This window comes from Anser cygnoides, chromosome 11, assembly GCF_040182565.1.
Source record: "Anser cygnoides isolate HZ-2024a breed goose chromosome 11, Taihu_goose_T2T_genome, whole genome shotgun sequence".
In the NCBI taxonomy this organism is placed as follows: Eukaryota; Metazoa; Chordata; class Aves; order Anseriformes; family Anatidae; genus Anser; species Anser cygnoides.
In genome coordinates this window covers 18,420,325-18,440,829 of record NC_089883.1, presented here as the reverse complement: position 1 = coordinate 18,440,829, position 20,505 = coordinate 18,420,325, and the positions used below count along the sequence as shown (strand labels likewise).

Below are 20,505 nucleotides of genomic sequence, written 5' to 3'. Positions count from 1 at the left end.
GATTTCTTGAAACCATATTTCAGATATAGGTTGTCTTCTGCATTAGTAGCGTTTTAATGTGTTTCTAGTTTCTGATTGATTGCTTAGGGTTTGGGAGAATCTAGAAACTTACTATCTCAGTAAAGAAAAATACAGCTTTTTAATTAATGATACAGAATTTGTATTGCAGTGGTAATACAGTTTATAATAGTGAAAATAGAGGAATTTGGAGTTCTGTTAGTATTTATTGTTATTAGAAGTCAAAGCCTTGATTTTTGTTATTCAGCAAGTGAGGTTTTCAGGTCATACCATATTTCTTTTGGGGATAAATCCTGTGAAATTATAACTAACTGAATTCATACATAGCAGATTAAGAGATGGGATATATGCTATTTCCTTTTTTTCATTCAAACTTTGACAATTTATGAGACCTGAGGATCTGCCAAAATATCTGGTTGTTGACTCACAGCCACTGAAGCAGATTTTCCTTTTGAAAAAAAAATAAATAAACAAAACCTGCTAGTTGTCACACAGTTCAAGCATTTAGCTGATCTGTCACATACTTTCAAAGGACTAACAATATGTTGTACATTTGAGACATTGAGACTTCCTCACACACAACATTTTTCAGCCAGAGGGAGTATGAACCAAGTGGTAAGCAAAGGAACAGTGGTGTTAGGCCCAGCCTTTGCTCTAACGGCTATTACTCATTTTTTTTTCTGTTCACAATCTTTCTTAAATACAGCTCTCTTCCGGTCCTTGAAGGGGTGGCTGTTAATATTCTGGTTTATTGGTTGAGCGTCTGAATTAATATTTGGGCAGAATTGTGAAATTGAAATCCCTATCTCTAAGGTAGCAGATCTTAGACTTACCAACGTACTACATTGCTTTCCAGGATAAATTTATAAAGTAATACTTGTAGTCCTTGCTAGCCTACCCACAGCTGCTTGCTTCCAGTAACAGCTGTGGAAGAAAAGTGTTATTTTGAGTTTTTCCTCCTGTAGGGAAGTCTGGCATGGCATCCCTAGGCTGCTGGCTGAAATCTGGACAGAGAATGATATTTTCCATAGAACAGAAATGAAAGTAATAGATTCAGAAACGTTGAAATCCACCCCCCACCCCCCTCTAAAATGTATTGCTGTGATAGCATACTTCTTTCTGTCCCTCGCACTTCTCTGTGGCTCAGTTTTCCTGGCTGGACTGTAGGCACAAACCTATTTGTACCCTGGTGTGGAGGCTGGAATTATTACTTCCAAAGGGAGAGGTTTTGATGTTGTTTTTAAGGTCACAAGTGTGCAAAGTATTTTGAATATTATCAGTTTGTCTCAGAACTGTGTTTCACTATCTCGTTTTATAGTCCCAAATCTAGAACTTTCAGATTTCGCTTTTCTCCCTTCCACTCTCCTGTAAGCAGGAGACCAAGTAAACTCAGCTACACCAGTTATTTTCCTTATAGACTAAAAGGAACAGACTGCAGCCCAGGCCCATTTTCCTCTTGCAGAAAGTCTCAAATTATAGGTAGCATTGACAGTGATGTAGTTTTCCCCTCATGCTTGCAATGTGTGTTTATGAGATTGTGTTCCACCAAGTGTAAAAACATTACAGTTTTGATCTTTCCATGAATTATCCTGTCTGCTTCCTTTGCTGTACCTTCACAGTATGCAAGTTTTCCTTCCTCTTCTCTCCCCAAGTTATTTCCTGTCCTTTTTTCATAGCACTGTATTGACCAAACACCCACTTTGTCTTTGTCTGATGTTGATGGTGCTTTCTGAACTGTCAGCTGGAGAGCAAACTCAGTCTTATGTAAAGCTGGAGTACATATTTTACAGTTCCTTCCTGTCTTTTTGCTGTGCATGTGTGAAAAATATGAACTAAGCATCCATCAACTGTTACATCCCTCTTTTTTTTTTTTTATGGTTAGGGCTGTGTAAGTTCAAGTTTTTCAAAAGTCATTCTACAGCTTTAAGATTCTTTTTCATTCATCCAAGAGCAAGAATTAGTAAAAAGCCAAATAACTCAAGGGCAAGGGCATTTAGCTAAATTTATTCCTCTACAAAGAAGATAATGGTATGCCCTAATCCTCCTTTAATGAAAAATCTTTAGCTGATTCAGTTTTAGGAGCCTTGAGCTTATAATATTGGAGTTCGTGTATTTCTGTCATCAAGAGAGCCAGGGAGGAGCCCTAGTGCAATGGGAAAAGTGGAGAAGTGAGATCCCTTTTATTCTTCCATATTTCTTCACTGGATGTATGTAAAAGGAGCACACACATATTGTAACACAGTACCTGTGAAGGATCTGTGGCTCTTAGACAAGGGCAGGGAATGTATCTGGTGGTGGGACCAATAGTGGTGTGCGCTCACATGCCAGTCAGCATCCCTGGGTTATGTCCCAGGAGTCCCGTCTATCCAGCGCAGCGAGTCGGCTCACCTGCTGGAAGAAGAAAGTGAGAGGCGCTTTGTTGCGGATATGCTACAGGCATGCTTAGTAAGGAGGGTGTAGGAGACAGGAAACAGAAGAGCAAGCTTCATATGCAGAGCATGGCATTTAACAGTATTGGGAAACCACACTTTTGGATAAATTTGTCTTCTAGATTTTTCTAGAGAAGAGCTGAAATGGATGAGTGTGGACACATTTCCATGCCTTTGTGATGCAGTAATGTTAGGAAGGCTGCAGAGCTGCTGGAGGAAACAGCCATCTCTGGCACAGAAATATGTTTCTCAAAAGCACTCTTTTCATGTTGGCAGGGAGAACAGTAGGGGTTCCAAATTACAGGGGTTTTATTTTGTAACATTGGTCTCAAATAACTCCTGGTAGCTAGCATTAAAATAGGTGGCATTAGCTGTGAAAGGACATCTTTTGGAGGCAGTATAAAAAACGTTTTTGACAGTTAAATCTTTAGTGTTCCTCTCCTGTGGTACTTTGCAAAGTATTGTATCACTGAAGAACAAACTGCTACAGAAGAACATTCACAGTATTGGATTTTCAGACGTTAGGCCCTCTCCTGACAAATTCTCTTTCCGGACAGCAAGGTTTCCATTTTTGGCAAAAATAAGTTGTTAAGAAAAATGAGACCATTTCTCAGAAATGATAAAATATGGGACTTTCATACCAACGGAGACCAGTATTTAAAAAGATTGTTTAAAAGTCTTTACAAAGGCTTCTTTTAAAAAGAAATAATTAAAACTGAAAGGCCTGAACAGCTTTGAGTGCTACTTTTTTGTTTGTTTGTTTGCAGAAGCGTTAAGCTTGAGCTGCACCAAGGCCATGTTGTTGCCAGAATAGGTGATCTCATTATTCCCTCACTTGCTGATCTGATAGAAAACTGCCTTTTTTCTTTCCAGATCAGTAAAGCTGGTCTGGGTCACTGTGCAGCTGCATGGTTGTTGGCTTTGTCATAAAAAGAATGGGGTTTGTACAGCTGAGATAACGGGATGCCAGAACAGCAGCTCTTATGGGGTAGAGTGTCGTGGCCTGTGTTGTTCTAAGCCAGCTGCTAAAACGCAATGTTGAAATGAAGTAAGCATCCTTCACAGCAATGTGTTCTGAACTTTTCATGGAGATACTTGATTGAAAATGACTCTTCTGCTGAAATCTGAAATAAAGGTAATTACCTGGGAAATACAGTGAATCCTCTCTGACACGTGTAAAGCATAATGCATGGAGCAGATTTGCTTTGCTTGTGTCTGTGATTCCTGGATCTTTAATTCTCTGTTCCTTTGGACTTGCTTGAGATGCAAATGGATTTATTGAGCTTGTTGATCAATAAATCCAGCTGCCTAAGTATATATGATGTAACTGGAGAAAATTAGACTTTCTTTTCTGGAGTGTTTGCAAGTTTTCAGGTAAAACTTTGTTGCTCAATAGTTTGACTTGGTGTGAGCAGCACATAAAATTACCAGGCAGATGTAAATATATTTTCATTGTTCTGAACTGCAACTTTTCATCTCTGAAAGATATTGGTGGTTGCATGTCCTTGACTATATTCTCTGTCGTTTTAGCAAGTGGAATATTTTCAGAATAAAATAATTTCTTGAAGTAGTTATTTCATATTTCCTGATTAATTTGTAGATGCTGTTGTGACATACAGGAGATAAGAACTGATTCTGTAAAATAATAATATGACAGCGTCCTACTGAATTAACAACTTATGCATAATCATTAATTCTGTTTTCCAGAAAGAAAAAAAGTCTCTCATTTCGTATTCTTTTTTAAAAATCCTTTGATACTGAAAATAATTACTAACAAAATTATATAATACAAAATCGAAAGTATTAGTGTGGCAGAAAACCTGGACTCAAAATTTATGTCTCCGTCAATAATAATAAAAAACCACTTTGTTTTCGATAAGTAGTTGGAATGAAATAACAAGCAACCACACAAATAGGAAAAATCTCTTCTTAAGTACCGTTAAAATATCTAACCTCTTTTTATAAGCTTAAGAGTAAACAGACTGTTCTGTCAGAACATTTGAGAGCTTTGGCAACCTTAAAGAAGATTAAAACTAGACAGTTTTAGCTGTCAGTGCCCCCAGTGGCCCGCCACTCCCCTCTATCACGTCAGAATTTGTTTCGTTTGTAGTACAGAAAACAAGGCTGATTTGCATTTACCTAGTGTGCCAAGCTGCACATTTTCATGGCTGAGGTGTGCACACAAATGGTTCAGGAGTTCCTGTTTGGGAGATGATGACGTCCATCAGAGGAGTGGGGTAGACAGATGGTGGTGGAGTCACAGCGTCAGTCCTCTCATCCTAATCTATTGCTGTAAGCCTGCCAAAGTCTGGGATGCCAACTATGTAATGTGTGCGTAAAAATGACTGTGACTATAATTACACAATTAACATCATTAGAGGTTTTAAGTTTTCTTTGGAAAGGGTGTGTATTAGTAAACATGCTAGACTTTTTTAATTAAAAAAAAAAGTTTACAATATTGGAAAAAAAACTGTTTTCACGTATTGTAAAATAACATCTTTTATATTAGGTAGTTCATTCACTGGTTGGACATTAATAAAACAGGAACTCTTAAGTAAAGCCTTCAGATACTTGAATGACTGGGCCAGCTGTCTTATTTTCTTGTATACATGTTTTTCAGTTATGAAAAAATGTTTTATTTAAAAATGTTTTAAAACTTTGTTTTCTGAAAGGTTTTATCATTTTATGTAATAAAATGAAGTATTTTAATCCTCACAAACAAGACAAATGCACTTATTTCTTTGTAGTCTTTAAGAGACAAAAAATACTACTGGTTACTTTTAACTAGATTGTTAACCTAACTACTGTTTCCACTATTTGCCCGAGGGATGGGGCATCCACAGCTTCCCTGGGTAACCTGTTCCAGTGCCTCACTGCCCTCTGAGTGAAGAATTTCTTCCTTATTTAGTCTAAACTTAGTCATTTAGTTTAGAAACCCCTTGCCCTGTGTCACTATATTCCCTGATAAAGTCTCTCCCCAAAGAGACTTTCTATATAAGAATGGAAAGCATAAAAGCTTCAAAATGCTAACTTTATTTGAAAACAACTTTTGAACTTTAAAAAATACTTTTTTTTTTGTTGCCTTGAGCAAACAAAGAACAATTTTGAGGCATTGATAAATGTAGCTAGATCTTAACAGGTTAAAGAACAGAGTGGAGAACCTGGTTTCATTTCCAATCTCCAGTTACCATTTATTAGATCAGCATAGCCTGGTTCCTTTATAGTGTATACACTGAGTTGCTGATCTGTATTGTCCTGTTTCTTTTTTCCTCCATTGTTTTCGTAGCTAGCATCAGTGCAGCTCAGTAGCTGATTTCAGTGCTCTGGTCAAAAACCCACCAAATCAATGGAGATCACTTCATTGACTTCTGTGTGTTTAGAATAAGCTCTTGCTATTTTTACTTTGTCATTTTGTCTCTGCTTCTACACAGAAACAGTGTAATTAATGTGAGCTGTTACAAGTAATCATAAAGGAAGGTCAAATAATATGGAAAAATACAAAGAACAGAAGCCCAAGATAATGAAATGTATTAGTACTTGTGGTTCCCTTTCTGTGTTCTTCCTCCTTCATTTTTCCACTTCTTGTAGTCTTCGCTGGCTCATCTTTGCTTTTCTCTTCATCATGTTTCTCTTCTTACTCCAAGAAGTCTTAGAGATCAAATTTGTAGTGTCAATTTATTTCCCTTTACTAAGTGATCTTAGCCCCTGTGATAACAAGCTCACTAAATCTTTTTGTATCGAAGAAAAACTTCAACAGTGAGAATGCTTTTTATTTCCTGCATCAAAATAATCAATGATTATGTAGCATTATATTTAGAGAAGCATATTTCATCGTACTTTCAGATGAAGTGAGCCTGCTGTTGAGGAAGAGCTGGAGTTGTTTTTATTGGGAGAAGAAAAGGTTTTTGAGGGGAAGAAAGAAGAAATGGTTAGAAACTAGCATACTACTAATATTCAACCAAACTTTCTAATTCACTCTCAGGAAAAACAAAAAAATCTGCTGTTGTTTAGAATATCTGAGGGAGATGATTCACACTCAGATGCATAGGTGAGTGAAACTTGCTGCAGAGGCTTGTTCTTTTTTCAATGAGACATCCTGTTGTTTCAGTTTCCCTTTGATTATTATTCATTGTCATTTAGTAATCTTGGTTTTGTCAAGCTTCAGTGATTACTCAACTCTCCAGCTCAGTTCAAAAGTTTATTCCTTTCAGGTTTTGCATCAGTCTGACAGAGTCTGGAGTTCCATTCTTCTAAAGACACAGCTCTTACTGTGTCTGCATTGCCTCTGCTACTGGTAACTACTGAAACACTCGTAATGCACAACAGACAGTGAAGTAAAAATACCCACAAAAGCAACTCTTACAGAAAGGAAGAATGGAGTTTAGTATTAAAAGTGCAGGTAACATTTAATTTTATCGTTTTCTAGAACTGAAACAGTTTTGGCACATGTGGCCTGGACTTCATATTCCTGTTGCTCCTGAAAAAAATGTACTACCAACCTTGGAAATACAAGCATTATTTTTCCATTTTTGTTGCATAGCAAAGTATCTATTTTAAAATATCAGCTTGTTCTCTGAAACAAGCCCACAGCTAGAAGACTGTTAAATTATTTGTAGCAGAATTTACAGTTATGGATGACCGAGAGACAGATGAAAAAGTTTTTATTTTCAAATGTCTTTAGAAGCAAATTATATTTTTTACTGTGAAATGGGATAGAGTGACATAAAGTTGCCATGGGGTGACAAAGTTAGGGGAAACAGTGACCTTTCCACTTCTGAAAACAACTGTTGAAAGCAAAGTACAAAGTACATACAAATGGAACTCTAAGGCATGAGGATATTGACTTCTCTTGCAGTGCTTTAGGTACATAAAACTCACAACCTAAAACTGCCTGCTTGTGTTTTGCTTTCCTGGGATTATGTTTACATATTCATATGGCTGATACTAACTTTTGGCTACAAAATCAACATTGGCTTGTGAAGGGTACAATCTTTCAGTACATATAATGGCAATACCCAAAATAAAAGCTGTCTTGTCTCAAAAAAAAAAATTGCAGTAGGATTGGTTATGTGTGAAGTCATTTGATTCCAAAGCAACCAGCACCAACTCTGCAAAGGTAATCTTAACTGTTGTTATTTCATAACATTTACATTCATAAAATAACATTATCTTTCGCCCAGAACTGGTCAGTCAGTTGTCTGTTTAACAATGTGTATGCTTTGGGCCTTGTATGGCTTGTAGATTGATTTATTGCACATTACTGTTAGTCTTCAGAGTTGTATTGAATGTCTGATTAAAGTAATTAATGAAATAATCTAAAGTATTTAAAACAATTGATTTTGGTAACTTTTTTTCTATTCAGCTGCAATCCTCAGACAATCATGGAGCCGTATTTTCCTGGTTTTAAGCACATGCAGCAGGACTATGAAGTTACTCTTGAACTTGCAAGTGAGGAGACTCAGAAAAATAGGAATGCACAGAATTCTAAGACGGGATCTTATGGTGTCAGTATTAGAGTTCAAGGAATTGACGGACATCCTTACATAGTACTAAACAATACAGAAGGATGTTTGTCAGAAAATCCTCCTCCTGGAAAAGATCAGAAGGTCATTTCTCAGACTGCAAGCAAGCCATCCACAGAATCCAATACTGCTTTTAAATTGGAGAACAGAAACAGTGAAAACACACAGTTCCCTGGAACACAGCTTGTTCAACCCTGTATGTTTAAAAGCCTCAAGATAACCAATCTGGATGAAAAGGAAAATGGAATATCAGATTTTAGAGATGGATTGCCAAAATCCTCCAATTTGTTGAACTTTCAAAGACATCCTGAGCTTTTACAGCCTTATGATCCTGAGAAGAATAAGTTGAGCTTGGATAGTTACCAGTCTTCCATGTGCAGTAAACCTACATCTTTTGCAAAAGAAGATAAAAGTGAAGCAAAGCCTTGGATTTCCTCATCTAAAGTAGTATCCCTACAGAAAACAAATACATGTCTTGCAGAGTCAGCCACAGCAAATTCCAAAAAGGTACGTTTAAACAGGGCGGTAGACATAGAAGACCAAAATAAGCAGGTGTTGGATTGTCCCAGTAGCACTATCAGCCAAAGTGAAGTGCATGTTTCAGAATTGTTTTCATCTACAGGAGGATCGCCATGTGCTAGTCCTGTTGCTTATCTGGAAACTAGAAAACCTAGACCAGATGTTCTTCCCTACCGCAGACAAGATTCAGCTGGGCCAGTGTTAGATGACTCACGAAGATCATCGTCCTCATCAGCTACTCCCACTTCTGCAAATTCCTTGTACAGATTTTTACTTGATGACCAAGAGTATGCAATCTATGCAGACAACGTTAATCGGCATGAAAACAGAAGATACATCCCATTTTTACCTGGAACTGGTCGTGATATTGATACCGGTTCCCTTCCAGGAGTAGATCAGCTAATTGAGAAGTTTGATAAGAAAGTTGATCCTCACAGAAGAGGTAGGTCAGGAAAAAGGAATAGAATTCATCCAGATGATCGTAAAAGATCAAGAAGTGTTGACAGTGCCTTGCCATTAGGGTTTGATATAAATTCAAATAATTTAGGTGAATTCAGTAAAAGCTTGGGTAAGTCAGCTGAGCACTTACTAAGACCATCTAAAGTTTGCCTCCACAAGCAGTTATCCAGAGAGCAAAAGCCACCTTCCAAAGACATGAAAATTTCTGCTCGAAGTATTGGAAAACTGCAAATGCCTGATAAAGACTCTCAGAACAGTCATTTCAGTTCTTTGCAGTATCATAAACAAAATGGAGCTAATACTGAGAGCTTCATGTTTAGGTCATCCACACTCCCAGGACAGAATAAGAGAGATGAAGTTAAAACAGTAACTTCTACTCTGTTGTTGCCAAACCGAATCACAATTCCGTCAGATTCAGGAGCCAAGAAGATTTCTGTAAAAACATTTTCTTCCGTCCCTAATACACAGGTAATTTTGAATTTACTCTTTAAGTTATGTTTTGTATTGTAGCATAATAAAATTCCTGTATCATTAGATGCATATGTTTCTGTTGTTCATTAGAACAAAATCCAATCATGTACTATTTCTAATTAGTAAATACAAAAATTATTCCTGTAGTTGAGGCTATAGAAAATGTGTTTTGAAAAACAATCTTATTCTTATCTGGGTGAAGGAAGATGGTGGGGACAAGGAGGATTATTGTAAATAATGTTGTGGTGATTCTTAAGCAGAATGCCGAAATCTGTCGAACCTTATACAAAATGATGTTCTATCTTTTGGTGTAGTGTATGCTTCCTTCTTGCAGTAAGCTAAAACTCCGATGAATCTTAGAGAACTTGAGGTCCGCAGTACATAAACTTCTTCATAATAGAATAGAATGGAGAATTTCAACTGGAAAGGTTGTATTTACAACTCTGTTAGGATTATACTTTTTGATATTGTTTCTTGTCCTTTTAGGCAACTCCTGATCTCTTAAAAGGCCAGCAAGATATTGCACAGCAAACAAATGAAGAGACTGCTAAACAGATACTTTACAATTACCTTAAAGAAGGGTTAGTAAACATAATTAACTTCTAGAGGGGAGGTTATGTTTTCCCAACATTTATTTTCTATTCTATTTAAAATCTGAAGTTGTAAAATCAAAGCTATCACTAAATGGAATGACTGTTTCATAGTTTTGTATCTCAACTGTGTCTTTTAAGGCATTATAGGATCTCAAAATACCCAGCTAGTCAGGATATAGTATCTTACATAAGATATTGTTCAAGATTTGATTGAAAGTACTTGAAATCTGTGAATCAGAATATGTTTTGTCTTTTAAATATTTAAGGTGTTAAACTTATGTGATATGGATGTTCATGAAGAATTCAAATCATGCCTGATGGGAGTTTAAGCTTGTGGTTTATAAAACAGAAAAAAATAATAATTATATTTTAAGAATTTACAGAAATTCTCTTGTTGTGCACAGAATACCTTCTCCACCAGGAACTTTATGTTACTTGATATTTTTTAATGATAACTTATTGAAAGGTGATGAAGGAAGGTCAAATGAATTAAAATACACATGATGCACTCAAATTTCTTTGCATTGCTGAACTTTCTTAGGTACAACTGTACTGATGTAGCAGTTTTTGGCAGCTGTGTAAGAGAGTTTTAATGGTGCAGTAGTCAGGACTTGAAAAACCTAGTAGTAATTACTTTTAATTTCTGTATGTTTGTTGAGTAATATATATGCTGAATACCTGTCTTTCCACAGCTATAGTCTTGTAGAAGAGAGCTGCAATTAAAGAGTTCAGTGATACTTTTTAAAGAAAATATTTGAAATTTAAATTGTTAACAACCTTCCTTCAGAAGATTTAATGAAATCATAGTTGAGATAATTTGACTTATTTTTGTAGTAGATTTTTATGGTTGTGATTTTCAGTAGTTTGGACGCTTATTTTGAATTTGTTTTGATGTTAACGAAATAGTGCCTTTGATCACATCATTGCTTACTTCTCTGTGTTTTAGAAGTGCTGATAATGATGATGCAACAAAGAGGAAGGTCAACTTGGTTTTTGAGAAAATTCAGACATTAAAGTCAAGAGCTGCTGGAAAGACACCGGTAAATTTTTATTTATTTTTTAATGTTTGGGCTTATTTCATAGTGATGCAGTGTTCAAGCAGTGCTTTAGAAGTTTGAATCCCCTCACTGACTTCAGTGAGATCATTCTTGTAGTTTCCCAGTGGTGTAGCTTAATGTTAATCATGCACTGAAGTGCCTTATGGGAAAGATTTTTGTTAACAATTTAAAAAAGAATGTAAAGGAGTCTGCCATGAGGACTGTCTCAGGGTTCATTTATTGGAAGAAAAAAGAGATGCAAACTCAACAGTAAATCTCGCAGACATCAAAAGGTTGTTAGATCGAAGAAAAAGCTAACGTATATAGCTTTTAAGAATAATCTTGGAACATCTTCTCATAATGATGTAAATAGATACCTAAATAGAGAGTGTTTTAATGTGCAATTTAGAAAACCAGTAAGCTAGGATATTGTTTAAAAGCCATATTACATTAATGTCATTTGACAGTCACCTTCTTAAAATGTTTTTGTTTCCTGCCACGTGGTGCACTGCTTTTTCAGTTCTAAAGCAAATGGAAGAAATGTCCAGTTGTTGAAGTGATAGCATAAGAAAGACTAAATGCTTACTTTTGGTGATTATTTCATTCTGGGGTATAATTAGTCAAAATGAAAATGTAAAACACATTTTTAGAAGTTACAGAAAATTAATTTGAAAATCTGTTTTGACACATGAGCATGCATCCCTTTGATGTCAGTTTTGTGTGGTGGTATCTCAGTGAAATTTGTCCCTAACTATTGGTGATTTAATTTAGGTGTTGCCTAATCTGAATATTTTTAGGTTTGTAATGTTTTCTGTGTTATTGGCAACCTACCTTGAGCCATTATTAAGAATTTTAATGAAAATCAAATTGTGGTTCTTTTGAAAATGTTAGCTTGGTTTGACCCATATGAAAAGTCCAAGATGAGCTCAGGCAGTTGATGCCACACTTTATTAGTGTTGCTTGTAATTTCACTTTAGATTTTAAAAGGAAATTGTCAAAGAACATCTTGGCTTTGTGGGAATAAGTATCTCTATTTAATTGCAGGTTTCTGATTCTTCAGCTGAAGTAAAAGCATTGGTGGAGCAAAAAACAGAACTTGAAAGGAAAGTGGAAGAATTACAGAAAAAACTGGATCTAGAAATCAGGGTACTGCCCTTTTTTGTTATAAAGTTTTTGTCAAATATACTTTTCTAAGTAAGTGACAACTGATCAACAAGTTGATTTTTTTTGTATTAGAAAAGGGTATCTTTTGTCCAATTTTCCAATGAATTTCTGTATGAGATTTAAATATTAGGAGTGTTTTGTAAACTGTTGTTGCTTACGTAATCATAATATTTTTGCAGTGCTTGTTGCAATGTGCAGTGCATGTGTTCTAAAATGTTATGTATGAAAGCCAGTAAGTTTTAGATAAAAACCTGTTAATGTTCCCCTGTGAGTGGCCAAATGTGTCTGGGTATATCAGATAATTGGAGCTGTTTTGTTTCATATTCTTTTGTCCAGATGTACCTGTGCTTTTACAGAAGACTTCTGAAGTGTCATTGTTCATAACGGTTACCCTTTCTAGGAAATCGCTTCCTTCTCAGTAGTACTTGAGAAGAAATTTGCGCTGTGAATATAAATACTAGGGAGACATACATAAAGTTTCTTAGGTATCTGCTGAGGGAGATTTTAATCTGTTGACTGGGAGACCTATATGGAGTGGGAGACAAAATATATTACTCAGAAGCTGTTTATTAATTAAAGCATTACTTCAGTGCTGAATCCAAAGTAATTAAGTATAGCCACGCTCTGAAGACATGGGTAGGACAGACTGGTTTCTTTCAGTTTGCATTTTGAGTCCCAACAAAAGTCAATATACTTGAAACTGATGAGGAAACTTTACATTTGTTACAAAAATTGAAAACTGTGGTTAGTGTGTTTTAATAACAGTTTCAAGATTTTAATATTCATAACAATAAGTACTTCTGCAAAAGAAAAATACCAAAGCCTTGAAATGTCTCCTTTCATATAATAAAAATAATTTAATTTCTTTATGCTTAGTATATTATCTTGCTTAACTTTTGGTGTACAAAAAATAGAATCAGCAAAATTCAAAAGAGGAGAGAGATGCTACACGAGCAAGCCTGAAAGATCTTCAGTTCCAACTTGATGAAAGTATATGTGAAAGAGATGCCTTAAAAAAGAAGCTGGAAGAAAACGAGAAGGAACTCCGGCAGAACCTAGAGGAGTGAGTTCATTTTTGAAAACTTATTAGTTGGAATTTATACCTTTACTTAAACTTTTTAGTTTAAACATACCTGTGTCTTCAGAAGATATTAATGGAATTAGACAGTGACATTTGCTATTGTAGGAAATGTTTCTACTGTTTAAAAATAGCTTATTTTTGGAATATCTTGAAGGAAAAGAAAAATTGCTGATTTATAGTCTTCTTATTGCAAGTTGCTTTTAATATTTCGTAGTCATAGTATATAGCTTTAAACTTTAAAATACAGAAAAAATCGAGTGCTTTAATCAAGAATATTGTACCAGTTTTAAAATATAATGCAAGTTTCTATTTAAATATCTACTTAAAAGAGTTTTCATTTTTTCCCTCTCTGACATTTCATTGTTCTGCCTCATATATCCCATTCTCTTGTGGGCAACTTGGGAAAAGATACTTGTATTTTCTTAGTACTTGGAAGAACCAATCAGTGTTTCTGCTATTAAAAGAAAAAATCCTCTTTGATTTTTCCTGATGAGGCTTTTTCAAGTGAAGATGGAACAGGAACAACACCAGACTGAGATCAGAGATCTTCAAGACCAGCTCTCTGAGATGCATGATGAACTGGATAATGCAAAACATACTGATGAAGGGGAGAAAGAGATTCTGATTGAGGTTAGTTATAAAATAGTAGAAGTAGGATAACTTACTTAATGTAACTTACTTAAAATTAAAATAAGTCCATGTCTGATCCAAAAATAAAGCCCAAATTCTAACTATTTGGTTCTTTTTAGTCAAGGCTGTAATTTCAAAACTTGATGACAGCAGGAGAAATGGAAAATGCATTTGGTGCCATGGCATGTTATAAATGCCATGTATTGAACTAAAGTATGGAACAGTTTCAAAAATACCTGTTTAAAAGACAGAAACAATGGATAAAAGGGGTGGGGTAAGTTCTTAAATCCAGCTGCCAACAAGAAGAACTGAGAGAAGGGAAACGAGAGTATATAGGCTGAGGGTACTAACATCAAAACCAATTGAAAATGCACTGCTAAATGTGAGGGCATGGGTGTATACATCATCGTGAGACGGATATGCTATGAGCCAGCTTCCCCCATGCTGTGGATAGCTAGCGGGACTTTGACTTTCCAAGAGAGCCTCTCCTACCTCTACTCTTTTGGTACCTAAATTTACCAGTCACCCAATTCTCACCACTTGATAGAAAGCGCTTCCCCCTGCTTTTTCATAATTTGCTGGCAGGTATTGCACAGTTTGCAGTCTGACACTTCACTTTATAAGTAAATTTGGAATTCTTCAAGAACAGAATACTACTGCTTGTTGGGTCACTGGGAGACCTTCCTTATTGCTAGATAAAATCTAAATGTATCAGGCTTTTACATTTGAAATAAAGGGTCAAGAATCTGGCTAGTGAGTTAAAAATAAAATTACAGAAATAGAAAGCAGTAAGGTATGTTACCAACAGCATATCTACATAGTGTTCAATTCTTCTGGCATTTGTTAAGGAACTTAAGTATTAAGGTAGTGCCTTATCTGGTGGTCAGCTGGAAGTTTGAGGTGAGCCAGGTGCAGCAGAAGTGAAGGCTATCCACAGCAGATTCACTGACTACCCACTTCCTTCCCAGCAATGTGATGAGGGGAAATGACTTCTGGGGAGAACACTAGTGGGAAAAAGGGTGTAAAGGCATGGATTTGGTTGGGAAGCACTTGTTTTGCCTTCGACCCCTCCAGGTGTTCAACTGTTCTAACTTGCAGAAGCAACTTTCTTTAATCTTTCCAACAAAAAGTCAGCAAGCAATTATTGTGTTCACTTCTATTGCAGTGTAGGAAACAGATTTTTTTTTTTTCCTCTTCTATCTCCTTGCAACTGAAGGTAGGACTGAGGGATTTGTTAAAATGTAGCCTTTAGGTTTACTCCTGCTTTATTTATAGGAAGTGTAGCATCAATCTTTTTACAGTTCTGTAGCATCAGATACATAACTGATGTTTTATATAATGGGTCAATGTGTTGCACTTCTAATAATCTTGGGTTCTAGTAGATGTTTAGCTTTCTATAATAAAGTTGCAAACAATATATCGGTCATAAGAAATGAAGCTGGCCTGGGAAGCTTATTCTTAATTGCCTTCCCTCTCTGAAACAAAAAGAACAGTCATCAGAGTCATCTATGAGACAATTGTGTTTATTTTTGATTTTAATGGTCTTTAGGAGCTGATGCAAATGAAGCAGGATCTGCAAGAAGTATTAATAGCAAAAGAACAACAAGAAGAAATTTTGAGAAAGAGAGAGCGAGAGCTTACTGCTTTAAAAGGAGCACTAAAAGAAGAAGTATCTAGCCATGACATGGAGATGGATAAACTTAAAGAGCAACATGATAAAGAATTGCTCGATCTACAGCAGAGCCTGGAGAAAGCAACAAAGGTGAAAGAAGCGATTACAATTAATCTTTACAGGGAAAAATACCTATCACGGATGTCCCATAGTAGATGCTTTCAAATCCTAATATTTTTAGCAAAATAAATAGGTATATTTGGGCTAGGAGATTCTTTGCTGCTGATAATGAGTTCTATTTCATACACTTTAGCTGCAACAAAAAATCAAAACATTGCATAAGTTGTGACCCTTTCTTCAAAGTTTTTGACTGTTTGACATGTGTTTTGACATGCTTAATTTTGCTTCATTGCATACGTTGAGAGAGAATGCATGAGATTATGGTACAGAGGGCCACTTGCTTGTCTTGGATAGAATGGCATCATCAAAACCTTGAGAATGCCCTGAAGAGCACCAGAATGCCTTGCCAGTGATGCTGGTGAAATCACAGTTTTGAATCTTCTAGCAGTTATCTGCAGTTCTTTACAGCCTGCTGTTCCTACCATCAGCTCCTTGTGTCACGTTCTGTTCCTTGGTTGCATTGTCCGACCCTGCCCCTTGAACTACTTACTAGTATTTTTTTGTTTTATTTTGTTTATTGGATTAATCTTGTTTACTGGGTGGCCAAATGTGTGTCAGCACAAGGGAAACAGCAGGGAGTGGGTGTTTCGAACCAGCAAGGGAGGAAAGGGACTGAATGAATTCCATTCCACCATCAGCAGGGAGTCTTTGTGAGCAGAAGAGTAGGAGCAGTTTTCTGAAGTGCTTATCAGGTACTGTTTTTCAATATATGTCCTTTGTGAAGTTATCATAGCTGAACGACAGCAGCTAGGAACAGATATGTGTTGTTTTTTTTGTAAGGGAACGAGTGTTGTGAAATTCTGAGTATTATTTTTACAATGATAATTATTTGTCTTTTCTGTATCTGTCTTTCATTTTATTTGTGTAAAATATTTGACAAAAATTTCTAAAAGCAAGCTGTGCTTGACCGCTGTACCAAAATTGGAGGCCCAATATTATGCTTAGAAGTGTTCGTGCTAATTTATACCTTTTTCTCCCACCTCAGTGGTGTTGAGTGAGTTGCAGCTACCGTGCTAGTTATGGCTGTAAGCATAGTGTAGAACTGAACTAAAATTCATCTTGAAACTTGAAAGAAGTTTCCAAAGCTTTGTGTGCTTTATGAGCAAAATAGGATCTTGTGTAGAAGATGCTGGATAGACAATGCACAACTGAGTTCAGAGAAAAAGTATTCTTAAAATTGTTTTAAAATGTCCTGTTTTCTTCAGCAGTTAGAGAAATTTATATGCGCTGGTTTGTGTACGCAGCCTAGGACTTCTACTTGAGATTGTTTGACTTCGCTTAAATGTGTTGTTTCTCTTTGTTTACATCATCATGAAGATATTTGACTCATCCGAGCTTGAACCAAATTCTTTTTTTTTTTTCCTTTGAGGAAGAACTAGAACATTTAAACTAACTTTTTTTTTTTAATTATACAGTAATTGTAGTGACAGCTTAACCTCAATGAACCATCTTTCAAAGTTACTGCTTGGTGATTTACTGTACTTCAATTATGGAACTGTAATTATGATTGACAAGAAATGAAAGAGTAGTCTGTTAGGCATAACAATAACAGTCTGGGAAATGGCTCAATGGCTGGGTTGTTGTAGCTTAGATAGTTTTAAATAGCGTTTCAGATTTTTTTTTTGCTTGCATGTTATAGTCTATAATATATGTAATCAGATGTTCAAAAGTTAAATTTAATTCATTAATGTTTCTCTAAGCACAAATTTTGCTCTTGCTGTTCTACTTTGTGATCTTTGGGTTTTATTCTAAGAAAAACTTCAGTCATGCTTAATGGGAAGGTTTTAGTATCCTTAATTATTTTTGAAACCCAGCACTATCTCTATGCCTGCTGGCTGAGATTATTCATTGTGTTTGATAAATTATCTATCAGGAAAGTAAAACTGGTCCCTACAGGGAGTTGGATGAGTGATCTGCAGTGATCTTACATAAGGTATTAATTATTGGTTTTATAATTCATCTGGAATACCAAGCACTGTGTGAAAATCATGGGTTATATAATTGAAGCTGATTGACATGTTAAGTACTTTTTTTTTTTTACATTACTACAAGATGGAAAGATTTATATTGGATGGTGGAATACAAGAAGTTTACATTAAAGATAAGTGAAAAGTGCCATTCTATTTTATTTAATGAGGAAAACTGGTGTGTAAATAGTATTTGTAAATAGTGTTTCTTATACAGAAAATAACGATACCAATATTTCATAGATGGGAGTATACTGAAGTCTGTATGTACCAGATTGTTAGTTCCTATGTTACTTCTATATTACACAAATTGGTACACTGAATGAAGTCGTTTTCTGATGTATGTTAGGCCTAAAAGGAAATATTTGCAGGGAAAAACAAAGTAATTTTCATGCCAGTGTTAAATCAGCAGAATTTTTCAGCTACTGCAGATATCAGGTAGGTTGGCCAATGGTGCAGAGTGTATTCATTCTGTATGATTAGAATGATGCCCAGATCTGTTTAAAATCATGTTAGAAACATACTCATGGTTATCTGATGAGAGAATGGGGGAGGGGGGGGTGTATTTGTCATGTGCAATTCTGTCTCATGCTCAGTGATGTGGTAGTTTTTTGATTTTATTTGCTTGCTTTTACATAGAGATAGTTACATAAAGCCACAGATCTTAAGATCTTCATTTTGTTTGATACAATTTACCAAGGTAACTCATTTTTGTGTTATGCCTTCTGCTTGTGGTCTTTTTGAAATAGCTGTGATCGTTCCTATCTTCATTGCATGTTTATTAAGACTGAGATCAGACTATTTCTATTTAGTAAACGTTTTCTGCTTCCTTAACACACCTGTGTAGGATAACATATATCTTTAATTTAGTAAGAAATATAAAAAAAATATATATTTCTAAATAACGAGAGATGACATCATCACTTTAAGTGCTAGAGAATAAATGAGTGTGAATCTCCACCATTGTAATGTAGTACTAAACTTTATATTATTTAATCTGAACCTCCAACACAATAGGACAGAATTGTACTACTTAACCAGGAGTGTTGTGTCAGTGGATGAAGGGCCACTGTTTCAGTAAAATTTGGAAATGACTTCTGGAATGTAACACTGTAGGTAGAAAGTAGTAGCAAACTGCAACCAGCTCAGGGAAGTGCAGTTGCAAGCTACACAACTGTGGAATTTGAAAAGCAGGCTGCACAAATTACGTTGTTCTAAAAAAGCTGTAGCCATCACGTTACGACTGCCTTACAACAGTCTAGGGCTGACCTTGACTGATTTCTTCAGGATTTGTAATACTTCTGACCTCATTCACAGAGTGTTAGAACAGACACTCAACCTTTAGAAGCAGATTCCTTTATCAACATGTTTAAGAATGCAGTGAAGGTTGTGGTCACGTGAGCTCTAACTGACACATACGTGTTAAGCTGTGGTATGATTAAAGAGAAGATGGAATTTTAGCAGAGCAAGTGGTAGGAACAGCAAAAGACCATGGTTATCTTCTTCCCAGGTTACAAACTAAATGCTACTTCTTTAAAATAGGTAAACACCCAAAATCATAAAATTCTGCATGTCACAGATGAGATAAAGCTTTGTTTTTTTTTTTTTCATCCATCTGTATGAGTGGTTGTGAGTTTAGGCAAATTTAGCACAGAGCTGTAAAGATCTTTGAAATGAAAGTGAATAGAATATCTTTTCTACCTGACCTGATAATATGTTTCTTCTGCTCTATGTGGAAGAATTGATTAGCTTTAAAGAAGCTTAAGAAAAACTACATTAAGTGTCGTGAATGATACTGACATAGAGCATGTATGCCTTTCTTGTAGAAATGGCTTGGCATATGTAGTATAAATGTAAAATAAAACATAATGAAATTTATTATACTCTCAGAACCTCTTTTGGAATAATGCTATACAAATACCACATGGTGGTTGTCCAAGTGACTCAGGGTAAAAAGAAGACATCTGATGGTGGTGGAGCATCACAGAGACACTTTGGTCCATAAAGTGATAAGTAAATTTAATTTATATAAACTGTCAAATGATACACACGTAAAATTATTTCAAGCTCTTCATATAAAAATAATAGGCTCCCAACTAACTGGTGCCATGCTAGGGTGAAATCTTGGGGTTATAATAAATAGCTCTGTAAACACATCATATTGATAGCAACAGAACAAATTATGTAACATGAATTACTTGGACATAAGAACATTGTTGTGCCCTTGTATTCATGTATCCATAACTCAGCTCTAGTCTGCATCCTGAATGTTATGTCTAAGTCTCAGCTGCTCACCTCAGACAATCTGCATAACAATTGGAAAAAATTTAGAGAAGATCGGCTAGGATTCCAGATACCACTGGTGGATTTTTCTTTCCTTTGCTTGCCTGAGGCAGCCTTTGCCTTGTTGAGATAATGCTGGGTTTGGTTTATATGGTAGAAGCCAGCTGATAGAGGCCAGTTATTAACTGCTCTAAACTGTATGCAGAGTCAAAGGATAGTGGAGCAACTGGTCCTAGTCAGCATTTCCCCTTTCGTGACCTGCCTTCCCCCCTTCCCACTCTTTCATTTTCAGCTTTCCTTTACTAGCCCTTTAAAAGCCTGGTATGTTTTTGATCAATTTCCAGTGTGGTTCTGCAAACGGTTGGGGTGGTGGGAAAAAGGAGAATGCACAGCCAGAAGTGTTATGGTATAAGGAAGGGTGCAGGCACTCCTGAAATAGGGATGAGCATTGGAAGCATCCTGATATATGAAAATGATATATGGAAAATCTGGGAGACAGATTTGAGTTGTTTTGTTGTAAGTGTCTGTTCTGCGCATGGA

The 20,505-nt window shown here is 35.9% G+C and overlaps 1 protein-coding gene across 9 annotated transcripts in view; it reads left to right on the top strand.

Annotated features, from left to right (window-relative positions):
• Positions 1-20,505, top strand: part of CGNL1 (cingulin like 1) — a 55,309-nt gene that overhangs the window by 7,333 nt on the left and 27,471 nt on the right. For 6 of the 9 annotated variants that reach the window (XR_001205482.3, XM_013177356.3, XM_013177357.3 and 3 more), the window contains exons 2-8: positions 7,810-9,415; positions 9,905-9,999; positions 10,958-11,051; positions 12,093-12,194; positions 13,127-13,275; positions 13,788-13,923; positions 15,473-15,685. Coding sequence is in view for 8 of the 9 variants with exons in the window: in XM_013177356.3 (XP_013032810.3) it covers positions 7,829-9,415; positions 9,905-9,999; positions 10,958-11,051; positions 12,093-12,194; positions 13,127-13,275; positions 13,788-13,923; positions 15,473-15,685 (2,376 nt within the window). In the remaining variant the exon portion in view is untranslated. Of the gene's footprint in view, positions 1-6,346; positions 6,496-6,658; positions 6,847-7,809; positions 9,416-9,904; positions 10,000-10,957; positions 11,052-12,092; positions 12,195-13,126; positions 13,276-13,787; positions 13,924-15,472; positions 15,686-20,505 lie in introns of those variants that run through there. The other 3 variants (XM_067004140.1, XM_048060280.2, XM_048060283.2) reach the window with 3 other exon arrangements.